Source organism: Vespula vulgaris, chromosome 5 (genome assembly GCF_905475345.1).
Source record: "Vespula vulgaris chromosome 5, iyVesVulg1.1, whole genome shotgun sequence".
Taxonomy (NCBI): Eukaryota; Metazoa; Arthropoda; class Insecta; order Hymenoptera; family Vespidae; genus Vespula; species Vespula vulgaris.
Window position 1 is genome coordinate 7702514 of NC_066590.1, and position 13269 is coordinate 7715782.

General features: G+C 38.5%; 1 protein-coding gene across 3 annotated transcripts in view; it reads right to left on the bottom strand.

The window, feature by feature from the left end:
* LOC127063950 (cilia- and flagella-associated protein 298-like) overlaps positions 1 to 13269 on the bottom strand; it is a 57103-nt gene that overhangs the window by 12651 nt on the left and 31183 nt on the right. Inside the window, exons 1-4 of one of the 3 annotated variants that reach the window (XM_050994329.1) lie at positions 5885 to 6554; positions 3700 to 4025; positions 566 to 859; positions 163 to 356 (exon numbers count right to left, since the gene is read on the bottom strand). The exons of 1 other annotated variant lie outside the window; for it this stretch is intronic. In XM_050994329.1, coding sequence (XP_050850286.1) covers positions 163 to 356; positions 566 to 859; positions 3700 to 3904 — 693 coding nt within the window. In that variant the 5' untranslated portion in view covers positions 3905 to 4025; positions 5885 to 6554. Of the gene's footprint in view, positions 1 to 162; positions 357 to 565; positions 860 to 3699; positions 4026 to 5884; positions 6555 to 13269 lie in introns of those variants that run through there. One more of the 3 variants, XM_050994326.1, reaches the window with a different exon arrangement.

Consider the following 13269-nt stretch of genomic DNA (forward strand, 5'->3'; position numbering starts at 1 on the left):
GTGCACGCACAGGCTAGAAAAAGGAGAATAAAATTGGAAACTTGGGTAGAAAAATTAGAGAAAGGGAACAAGCTATGGGTGGGTGTTCAAGGTGAAAAGAGTGGGGCTAGATACGGAAAAAAGACACAAACGTTAAATGAGAATGCGAAAGCGTGGAGAGACCTGCCACATGTCGAGTTCGCTGATGACTATTCCGGGATCCACTTTGGAGTAGTAACAGCTAAAGTTATGCCCTATGTTGGCATACTGCTGGTAGAAAATACTGCAATTCAGCACTGGAGGGTATCCACAGCCTTTTACGTTCGGGAACAGCTTGGCCCCAGTGAAGTACCACTCGGAGTCGTTGCCCATGAGACCTGCGAACTTCGTTTCGTTATCGCCGAGCAACGATCTTACTCGGCTGCTGAGAGATGTTAAGTAAAGGGCTTCCGAAAGAGTTGTGTCCTAACGGTTGTCCTTCGTTCTCTCGTGAGTTTCAAATGACGATTTGTTTGTTCAAGAGAGAGAGAGAGAGAGAATGAGATGAATTTGAGACGAACGAAGGACACCGGGTCCAGGTTTGTACCTGTAGGGAAGGGTTTCGGCAGTCCTGCATCGTCGTCCTCGGCGAAATCTTCGTCGTCGAGATCTTCGATGTAATCGTAGTCTCTGAGGGCCCGCTCATAACGCGGTTTCTTTAACCTCATACTTTCTTCGTCGTCCTCGACACCTCCTACCGCTCTGCCTCCCTCAACTGGTCCAGCCTCATCCTCGGAGGATGTATTAATTGGTAGCTTGTAGTTGACACGTATTTGCGTGCAATCATACAACTCCTTGGTGCAACCCTCTCTACAGGATGTCCATGAGCAGTTGCTCGTACCTGGACTCAACGATCAACGTACGTTCATGGAATAAAAACGTCGCGAGGCCACTCGTAGCTTCGATACTAACTCGAACGAATTAGCCAAAATAACATCGAGAGACGAAAAACGATCGGAGGAATGATCGACGATCCGAAAAACGATCGATATATCTATTCTCAATACACCTAATAATTATTTTTAACTGTGACGAATAGAGAGATTGAACGATGAAGCATCGTGTGACCTCGAGGATAACGACGAAGACATTAAATACCTACGTAGATAATACGAATTATAAGAAATATATAAGAAACGTGCACACAAACGAGACTATCGTCATTTAGATGGGAATTATACCTGACTATAGACATCCTTCGTTACGATCTATTCGTTGAAGCTATCAGCTTGATCATTTTATTCGAATAAGAAGACTACGGAAGGAATACGAATAATTACGTTTCAATCGAATATTCTTTCACGAAGTGAAAATCACGAGGATGAACGAATGATGATAGATCATAAAAACTGACACGATCATCTACCGATAATATATACTCTAATACCAATCATTCACTTTAATGAGACCCCGAGATCTTAAGTTGCTTATCGACGTTCTCCGAAGGTACCTAACACATACGTCGAGGTGTCTAGACATCGAGTAGCAAAAAAGTCGAGTACTCGATCGTACTATAACCACCCACCTTCTTCCCACCCTCCTCCCTATATACGATGACGTTCGAGAGTGGAGTCAAGTGTGTTAGAATGAGGGTTGACGAAAGAGCGAAAAAGTACCGCGGGGCACGAATAAGTATACAGATCGTTCGAGACCAGCTTGGATATCACGAGTAAAAAGACACCAGTTGCGTCAATCTTAACTCCTATCATTTAAAGACTCTCTCTCTCTTTCTCTCTCTCTCTTTCCTTTGATTTCTCTATCTCTCTCATTCTAAACAATTAATTCTTTATTATCGATATCGGTCTTATTAACGCAGAAAAAGAAGAAGAAGAAGAGGAAAAAAAGAAAAAGAAAGCGTTGAAAAGGTTCCATTAAAGAAAAAACGAAAAAAAAAGAAACGTTGAGGTTTTATTCTATCATTATAAAACGTTTCTACGATTGTAGTGATGGCGGTAGATTCTTTGATCCGTGCTAACAAGCTCGGCACAAGTGGCGGAGAACCCTGATAGCAAAGAAAATCGCGCGCAAGCTTGTACGGTACGAGTTTGTTCGTTCGTTAAACTTTTTTCAAACGAAAATTCAACGAAGAAAGGAGAGAGAAATATATTTATATATATATGTGTGTGTGTGTGTGTGTGTGTATATATATAGAGAGAGAGAGAGTATAGAGATAAAGAGATAGGGACTTTTCATGTATTCCGGAAGTATCTCAGAATTGCACGAGACATACATACGTAACATACATAACTACATATACACGGCACATCCACTAACAAATAATACAGAGAAGAAGATGAATCGTGGAATATTCGATGCTATCACATGCACACGTGTTCGTGTTCCATTAATTCAACCTCGTGTATGTACGAGAAAAACGAAGATACTTAGAAAATGTAAAGGCACGGCTAGACTGCTAAAGAATCGAGTCAAACGTTTTTGTAAAACGTTTATTTGGAAAGAAATTCCTTCGACATTTTTCTGTTCAATTTCTTTTCTCTAAAAAAAAATTCTTCGTTCAAAAAATTCATTGTTCATCCTTTGTTCGATCCAGACGTGCCTCGATAAAATCGAATAGAAATTTTTCTACAAAGAAGACGATCATTAACGTTGGTAAACGAATCGAATATAATAATAACGAGTTAACCCCTTCGTACGACCATTTCTAACGACAAAGATTTTTGTATTTATCTAAAAAGTAATGTTTTTACCATGCACGAAACAATTACGTGATTTGATATACGTAGAATGAACGTATAATCACGCTTTTGTCTTTATTAAAGGATGGAACAAAGCACTCGATGTTTAATACGAACGATTAATATTACATCAAACGGAGCAATATTTATGAAGGGCTTTGTTCATTAAAAACGAAATTAAAAATAAAAAATGTTAATCCATTGATTTTTAATCATTTAAAATCATGTGCCTTTTAACAGATTAACGTCATCGACATTGAAACATATATATCAAGTTTGCTCAGCTTCGCATAAAAAAGCGATTAAGTGACAGCAAGTAGGTATACTAACCAATGTAATAGAATGTGCTTGAAATAATTCTTATGGTTAACTCGACGAACTGAGATAAAACGAAATGCATACTTCGAGAATATTTATGTGACTTACATTTCCATACGTAATATCATTTCTTTTCAAAACTGTGCTTGAAGTTAAACGTACCGATTAAATCGTTGTTGGTAACATTTATATCATATTTTCTGAAACTATGAAATAAAAATCTCTTATCTTACATTTATTATCGACGATTTCCTTGTCAATCAATCTTGTCATAAAAGTTTTAATCACCGTTCTTTTTTTTTCTTTGTTTTTCAAACAAAGAGATATTTAACATCAATACGTGAAGTACAAGAGAAATTATTCCAAGAACTTTAAAGATCCGTTAAAAAATGATTTATTCACAGAACAAAGTCCTTCGTATATATATATATATATATTTTTTTTTTCCTTTATCCTCTAAGAAACACAGGAAATCCAGAATACATGCAACGAAAGAGGAAAACAACAACGACAGAACGAACGATACAAGGGGACAACTAACTCGATTTTGGAAGGTTAGAAAGAAAAATGAGAATGAGTGATGGAGAGAAAGTGAGAGAGAGAAAAAGAGAGAGAGAGAGAGAGAGGGGTGGGTGAGAAAGAGAGGGAAGAAGATCGAATGTTTCACCTCTCCTGGACTCAACGTCGATGGTGACACACTCGGCGGGCCGAGTGTCGAACTGCATGAAGATGGTGGTGAAGGCGGGGTCGATGACGAAGGGGACCAAGAAGAGGAAGGCGAAGAGGCTGAAGGTGCTGAGGAGGATGAAGAACGCGGTCGTGTAGAACAGCAATTTCTGCAGGAACGTCTGCTTCTCCTTTTCGTCCGCCATGTCGGAGAACAAACGGCAGTGCTCGTTTCGGTAAGGAGACTCCTTTTCTTCCTCGTCGTCCTCGACTCGTTGTATTCAGCTCCGCCGTTACACAAGACGTCGAAGAGGCGAAGCAGAAGATCTGCGTTTGGACGGGATTGTTTTCTTTCTTATTTTTTTTTTTTTTTTTTTTTAATTAATTATTTGTTTTTTTTTTAATTTTTTTTTTAACGTATATAGATATATATATATATGTGTGTATTTATGTATATGTATATAGATAAACGAGATGCTTCGTTATCTCGAAAATTTCTCGAGTCGATATCCTATCGTACTTTCGACCTTTCTTCCAAAAGGGATACGTTTTTCTTTGAATTTATTTTTTTTTTATTATATATTTAGATATTTTGTTGTTGTTGTTGTTATTTCTTTGTTCTAATAAATTTTTGTCGTTTTATTTTTATTTTATTTTATTTTTTATGTTATCGACACTGACGACAAGAATTTGGCGAATAAGTTGTGCATCAAGATCGATCGATCAATTCGACCGATTAATTGTATTCCTTTGTATCGAGATATACATCATATTCCAATGTTCGAATCTTACGATATCGTTGAACCTTTTATCGTTCCTTTTTTTTTCTTATATGTATATGTACATATGTATAAACGAGTGAATATTGATATTTGGTAAACAAGCTATAGATGGAAATAGACAGAGATATGCAGTATCTAATAAAGCGATGTTCCGCGAGCTCTCCATATAGTTTGAGTTTACAGATCGCCTTTAAGGTCTCTACTTTACTGCCCCATATTTCAAATTCTTTCTTTGCTACCGAAAGAAATCTTGTGCTCTTTCTCTTTTGAAAAATCAGAAAAAAAGGGACACGTGAAACAAAAGCAATTTAATAGAATCGTCTTGATCTCGTGTTTCTCAATGTTCCTTCGAGCTTTTGACGAGTTAAACGACGTAGATCGAGTCACGACGGAACTTTTATTGATTAGATACTTCTAAAAAAAAAAATCAGGATTATATTTGAACAGATTATATACGACCAACGCGGCAAGGAAATATTCAAGATTTCCTTGATTGGCGTGTTAAGCTCGTCGTTTATCGTTTCATTTTCGGGGTCAAGTCTTTTCTTCTTCGGATCCTCGTTACTTTTTATTTTTTTTCTTTATCCATTGCCTCCTAACGAAGAAACGAATTCGTCCCGGCCGATTCGGGGATACGCGAAGCCACGACTAATTAATTACGCTCGATCGAGCGTGTCAACGCGTTCGTCGGACTCGAAAGTGGAGCACGCCGAGCACGCTTTCGCTACTATCGTTACGTATGTACAAATGTATATACATATATACATACACGCACACATATATATATATACATATACATGTACATGTACGTAACGACCAAAACGTTTCTAATTTAATATCAAAACGGAACGAAAATAACGAGGAAAGAGTTTAAACGTTACTTGCTCGACATTACCACCACAACTTGAATTATTTAAAAGGGAAAAATGGTAAAAATCGATGAGCTATGAAACGATTTCTTTCTGAAACATACGAAAGGAAACTCGTATTAAAGTGAACATACGTTTCGACAACACAGGTCGATAAAATGTAATAAACTCGAAAATGAAAGAGCGTGTGCGTAGCATCGTAAACGAAAGGGAATCGAAGATTCCCAATCGTCTCTAAAAATATCTTTTTATTTCAAAGGATCCGAATTAATAGCGGGTATCGTAAAATTCGAACGAAGAGAAATATTCGCTTTTCCCAGGACAACGAGACGCGAAATGATACGTTAAGAGACGAGACGAGACAAGACGAGACGAGACGAGACGAGACGAGACGACGTTGTAGGTAGGTCGAAAGTAGAAGGTAAAAGCTCGAGAGCTATTCCTTTCTTCTTTTAATTCCTTTCTCTCTCTTTTCTTTATTATTTTTTCTTTATTTATTTTTTATTTTTTTTTTATTTCTTGAAGAAAACGGTACCCCCTATGAAGAAGAAGAAGAAGAGAAATCGACGGGGCTTGGCGCCCTCTTCCTGTGCCCCCGCATCCTGTGTTCTCTCTTTCTCTCTTTCTTTCTCTTCCTTCTCTCTCTCTCTCTCTCCTTCTCTCTTTCTCTTCCTCTTTCTCCCTCCTGGGCTGCCCTCGCACGTCCAACCCTCTTTCTCTCGTCCACCCGGCTTCTCCTCTCTTCACTACGCGATACTACTATCCACGGTGAGCATTTGTCCGTCTATGTCTCGCTTCGATTAATTAACCGTTTGATTAATTAACAAGGGGGTTACTTCCTCGAGACAATCCTCATGTCAAACGGACTTTCTTTATCCTCTATCCTTCTTCGTGGTCTCACCCTTCCATCTATATATCTCTATCCTTCCTCTATCAATATATATATATATATATATATACTTATTTATCTTTCTCAAAAGTGATATTCGTCGTTTGATTGAATAAGAGATCGACGCGTCGGATCTCGTACCGACGCAATGCTCGCGAGCTCGCGAACGAACGGACGTAATAAAAGCACACCGCTTTTGTGCTTTTCCGAAACCCTGGCCGCGGCGCCGACGGATGCCGGGCTACTGCAGTCGAGGGTACCTTTGGGCGAGCTTATTTTCTGCCGACACTGGCGCCACGACGGCATCTGGTGGCATCGACCGCCGCCACCACCACCAACCACCACCAACCACCACCAGCACATCACCAGTACCAGTACCAGCACCAGCACCACCAACACCAACATCATCACCATCACCAGAAAACTCCCACCTCAGAAGCACCCGCGTGTAAGCTTCCTCTTCCTAGCTCCTCTTTCTTTTTTTTTCCCCTTAAGTTTCCCCTTTCCATCCCTTTTTATTTTCTTTATCTCTTTCTCTCTCTTTCTCTCTCTCTCTCTCTCTCTCTCTCTTTCTTTCTTTCTTTCTTCCTTACCTACCCCGATGTCGTATTTCCTAACGACACGTTCCTCTTCCTCCTCCTTCCCCTTCTCTTTCTTCTCCTTCTCCTCTTCCTCTTCCTTCTCCTTCTACCGCCCTTTCTTTTTAAATAAATCGATTTGTAAAAACTCATTCAGAACAACATTTTTACACGAAAACACTCTCCCTCTGTTATTTCGACGCTAAATAACTTTGTTTTTCCTTTCATCGAATATGTTGGTCTCGTATACCTCTCTCTTTCTCTTTCTCTTTTTCGAAGAGAAAGAAAAAGAATCTTTCTGCAATCACAATCGATCTCAATGTATCGTCTTGAGTTCGAGATGTATAGAAATACCAAGTGATAAACTCCAATGGTCATTCTTGGAAAGTCGCCAAAGGATTTCAATGACAATTTGATTTATGAGAGCGAGAACGTTTTATCGATCGGTTCGAGATACGATTTCCTCTATTCGTTTAAATCGATTGTACCTTGCTTTCTCTCTATCTCTCTCTCTTTCTCTTTCTTTTTTTTTTCTTCCTGCCTTTCTCTTTCTTTTTCGTTTTTCTTTATCTTCATTTCTCTACAACGATGTACGTTCTTGAATCCTTTTGAAATCGCTCAGGAAATATCGAACGGATTCATACAGGAGAAGTATATATATTCAATATGTATTATATGTAATATTGGAAATCTATTAAATACGAAGAGAAAGAGAAAGAGAAAAAGAGAAAGAGAGAGAGAGAGAGAGAGAGAGAAATAAATTGATATGTAAAATATATTTAATATATCTGTAATCAATTTCTTCACATGCGCACAAGTGTCATTAAAATAATTAATAACAACAACTGTTAACATGAATATAACGAATGTTAATACGAATGATCTAACTGAAGGAACTCGAAGATTAATGAAAATTAAATTACCCTGAAATTAATAACGCAGAAATTTTTTTTTAAATCCCACGGACCATACGAAAATGCAATTATCGGCTGTTATATTTCGCGCTTGTCCCTTTCGTATCTCAATGAATATTCTCATTCACGTTCGATGCAGTTTCCCGCATCGGGTCCTGTCAATCAATAAGTCAGTCAACGATGGAAACATGTTAAAGATAGTGCAAATGCCATTAAAAAGGACAAACATTGAAGTAGAAGTTTAGTTCGATGTTAAGCACGCTTTCCATTATGGTCGCGATACGAGACTGCGAGTTAAAAGTAGAACGAAATATGAACGAGAAGTAAAAGAGGTAAGTGGGAAAGGAGGATGGAGAGAGAGAGAGAGAGAGAGGGGGTTGGAGAAGGGATAGGAAGTAAAGGGGATAAAGCTCTCGTTTCGCGATCATCAAACTCGATTACAAAGCTCTGGGAGACGCCGCTTCGAAGAGTGTTTTCTCCTTCGTTTCCTCCCTTTTCTTTATTCTTCCTCTCATTCCTAATTTCTTCCGTGAAGCCGATAAATCGATACGTCATCGTGATATCGCGTGTTCATCGCGTGTCTCTCGAAGAATTTACACTGAGAGTAGAGGATATCGAAAAGAAGAAACAAAAAGAAAATACAAAGAAAAAAGGATGTAATCTAAGGATCTCTAACTTAACACGAGATATATGAGAGGAGTTAAAAAACTAAAATATAAGTGAGAAAGAGTTAAGAAAAAAAAGAAGCAGAAAATAAATAAAAAGGCTAGTTAGGTAATGCCGATATTTGCTTACTAAGGATCGTCCAAGTAAGTAAGTAGTTGTTTTGTTAAGACGAGAGAACTTAACACGTGTTTTCTCGCGAGCTTTCGGTGAGCTTTTGTCAATCGATCGAAAGATACAGTGCTTTCAACGTCGGCCTGTACGACCAAGTGTTCTCTGCTTTCGTTAACACTCGAATATGAAGTGGGTAGTCACTAAAGCCTTTCTTTCTCTCTCTCTCTCTCTCTCTTTTTCTCTTCAAGTCGAACAATAGTGCATTGGAAGATCGATTAAAATAAATCTATAGAACAAGCCACAATTGGTGCAACATAATAATTAAAACACCCTATCATGATCCTTCCTTCCTTCCTTTAACTCGACTTTTGACGAATTCAAAGTAAACTATATTTGACTAATTTTCGAGAATATCAAAATCATTGTTCTAAAATGAAATGTATTCCGCGAAAAGCACTTTTTTATTTTCCCTGATAAACGTTCTTAAACATATCTCAGATACTTCCCAACGCTATAACGCTTATTTACGTTTCCTTGTTAACTTACCGAATCTAAAGAGAAATTATTAAAAAAGAAAAAAAAAAAAGATAAAAAAACGAATAGAAATTTCTTCGAACGGTAATATTTGATTTTGCTATTTATACAGATATTTACGACGTTTCAAGCGCTGATGGGTTAACACCGGACACTTCAAAACATACACCGTCGATCATCGATAACATTGACGCGTGAACAGCCCGATATTCGATGTTATTACGATATGTCGATGCTTTATAGAGAAGTAACAACTTTTCTTTTTTTTTATTGTGAAACTTTAAATCGTTAATACGTTTAACGTTGATGTGGGTTACTTAAAGGAAGAAAGAAAAAAAATATGTTATCACGACAAATGAGTTAAAACGGAAGGATCGATACGAAAGAAGATACCGAAAGAAAAACGGATTATTCGTTGAAGTTTTTCCTATTTTTTTGTCTTTCTCTCTCAAAGATTGTTAAAAAAAAAAATCTGTTTTATACAGGTCGATTGTTTCGTGAGAATTGCGGAAAGGGAAAAAGAGAAGAGGTCGTTATTATGGAGCATCGTGTTACCCCTTGGGCATTCGGACTATCCTCCTTATCCTCCTCTTCCTCATCCTCCTTCTCTCATCCACCTTCTCATCCTCCTCCTTCTTCTTTTTTCCTTCCTTTACCTTCTCGATCCCTTTTCTCGGCAATGAGCCGACGAAAAAAATGTCTACGATATTGGTGTCTCTCGCCTTAAGCTTTGCAGGGTTCAATAAAGTTTTACAAACTCGACGCAGATCGAGCTTTTTATATGTTTTTCAATTTTCAACGAAAAACGAGTAAGTATATCGATCGGTCTTTCCTAACGTTCGCATTGAAAAATATTATGACGATATTATCGAAAGTAACGAGTTATATACGTACGTTATATGTATATCTATATTTATACATATATGCAACTGTATATGTGTATATGTATGTATATATATGCGTACAATATTAATCGATACTCCTCGGTATCTCTTTATATATTTCGATGCTTTCGAACGAACGAAAGTAATGTCCAATCAAGATTATTAACGATTTCCAGAAAAGATTTCGTATTTTACGTTAAACAGAAAGCTTTCGTAGTTTCTTCGTGTACTAATAGTAGTAGTAGATACGCTTGCATCTACTACTACTATTACTACTGTTACTACACCAGTGTTACTACTACTGTAATAGGGTATCCCAGTATCGAAAACTTATTCTTCGAACTGCATCATCATCGAGAGCTCTTCGCGAAAGAAAAAGAAATAGATATGGATAATGGGATCGTAAACAAGTCGAGAGAAGGTTAGCAAATCAATAACCAAGTAAGTACCTATACATCCGATTAATTTCTTTAAAAAGCATTCCTCTATCTTCGGAAAGCTTTCGATAATGAAATCGAATCGTTACTATCAGCAACGAGAAACGAATTCCTTGGGAATACAAGGAACAAGTATTTCTCTCCCCGTTTACAGTGGTCTGCGTTGTTGTCCACTTTTGAGCCATTTCTTTGAAGACAAACGAGAGTTAGGAAGTTAGGTAAAATCAAAGAGCGAAAAGCATTGAGGGATCGCTTTACGTTGCTGGAGTACCACGACGAAAGTAGTCACAATGCCCTGGGACAGGGTTGACCTTAGAAATTCAGTCGGTTTTCCTTTTGGAAAGGGGTTGTTCCCTGACGAGCCGACACCAGAGTGAAATTGGCTCGGAGCCAATGAACTGAAATGTGGGCCAAATGCTTTCCTTTCTCGTCGAGGTTCCCCACTGAATTTATCGATGATCCTTTAGCTTCTTCTATGTTTATCTTTATATCTTTCTCTTTCTCTCTCTCTCTCTCTCTTTCTCTCTGTATCTCTCTTTTCAACAAACGCGTCGCGTGCAAATGACAAGGCTGAATTTCAACTTTAATTATTCCGAGAATAATCGAGCAAAATTACTCGCATGTTGCGCCAACTACGCTATCGTTATCGTTTCCATGAATTTATACATAAATTTCATTATTTTTAATGGATTAATGAAAAATTTTTCAATTTTGTTTTGAATTCGTTAATTACTCGATCGATTAGACAATTTCTAATATTCGCCTAACGTTCGTATCGTTCGTTTCCACTCAGAGAACAAAAACGAGTTTAATCTGCTCCGCTACGACTACTACCATTCTCGTTTCAATTTCGATATAACGCGTTCGATCCGAGACTCTCTTTGACTTTCGCAAACTCGTGATACCTTCGTTGTCTACGGACGGAAGCCAGGATTATCTCCGAATGCATTCCTCCGAACGCATAGAGGTCAAAATGATTCCAAGGCGAAACAGCGAACTAATTAATTTCCGAAGTTTTCATCGCCGAATTGGATTCGATAAAATTGGTACGTTTAAATAATAGATTCTATTGAAGAAAAACGTGCCAGGTTTGGCCAAACGTATTTTTGTCTGATAATCGAAGGTCGTCAGGAATAATCTGAGGAAGAAGGAGAGAAAGAAATAAAGGAACAAGGAAAGAAGGAAGGAAGAAAAAATAACTTGATTTATCCTTGATCGAAACGCGAGAAAGAGAGAAAGAGAGACAAAGTTGCTTTTCGATGCATTTTTGTACGAATAGATTGAAACGCCAGGGGTTGGAGAGTGGGGTGAGGAAGTTGCAACGGATGGGTCGCCTTATTGACAATATTGGAAACTGTTAGCTATTTATGGCGAGGAATATGCATGCTCACGACGTCCCTGTAGACGTATCGTTTCCTCGGGCAAACTTAAAACTTTAATCAGTTATCTCTCTTTTTCTTTCTCCTTCCCTTTCTCTCTTTCCCTCTTTATTTCTTTCTTTCTTTTTCCGATTGCATTTAACCCGTCGTCGCTTTCATTCTTATTAATTTTCTAACAATATCGCAGAGGGTTAACCTTTACTTGACGTCTAATATACCTGCAAGGAAACAACTAAAGTCGTCGTACAAATTTTTATTCGTATTCGATCGTTACGACGAGTGGAATAAGAAACGAGCAAAAAGGAAAATGAAGAAAAGGATGAAAAAGAAAGAAAGAAAGAAAGAAGGTAAGAATGAAAGAAAGAAAGAAAGAAAGAAAGAAAGAGCTATTACACAAGAGATAAGTTGACTGAAGTGGCGGCGAAACGATAATAAAGAAGACAATGCTCGATCAAGCGGTCGATTTTACGCTCTTGTACTCCTCCGCTCGGCTCTTATTCTTTTCCGAGAGTAAAAAGGAGCGTGCTCTTTCTCTCTTCAAAAAAAAGAAAAGAGAAAAAAAAGAAAGAAAGAAAGAAAGAAAGAAAGAGGTAAAAAAAAAAGAAAAATACCGGAGTTATGCCGCGGGGCCCACGCAAATTCGAGACGACAGAAGTGTATCCCGAGACATTAGCCCTAAAAGACGATAACAACCGAGTACTCTCTTACGCTTTTCCATTAGGAAAAAACTGATTTTCCGATTTCCATTTCGCACAGAGAATGATCCCAATTTTTTGGGGAGGAAGAGGATGAGGAAAGGGAGTGATAGTTGAAAAAGAAAAAAAAAGGAATGCTGAGAACGAAATGACGTTTGTTTTAGAAAAGTATTAGTCATTCTCTCGTTGGTAAGACTTCGTAGAAAAGTGGTTGCGCCCGCGCAAACTTACGAGAGAAAAAGAGAGAGAGAGAGAGACAGAGAGAAATAGAGAGAGCTTTTTCGTTGTATCAATGTTAGTCTCACCCCGTAACGCATTGAACAAGAAACATCGTCAACGTCACTGTACTCGTTGTCATCGTCGTCGTCGTCGTCGTCGTCGTCGTCGTCGTCGTCGTCATCGTCGTCGTCGTCGTCGTCGTCGTCGCCGTCGTTGTCGTTGTCGTTGTCGTCGTTGTCGTTGTCGTTGTCGTTGTCGTTGTAGCGTTGGTTGGAACCTAACCGGAGGGTATTGATTTTCTGGTACGATACGGCAACAACGAGGTGGAGCCATCGCAGCTCCAGTGCGCGCACCGCCATATTTGTTTCCCCCAGGCCAGAGCATCGTGACTGCGGAAAGTGAATTTTCCGAAGGGGCCTTCTTCGTTATTTCCACAAAAAGGAATCAGCATCTACGTGAGTATATTGCTTTATCACGTTATTAGCACATATCACGTTGAACGTCCATCGTTCTTTCTCTATTTTTATATTTTCGAACGTGTCATAATGTTGAGGAAAGATTAGAAAGATCGGTTTGGTTCGCGGTACAACATCGCAAAGATTCTTAGACGGCAG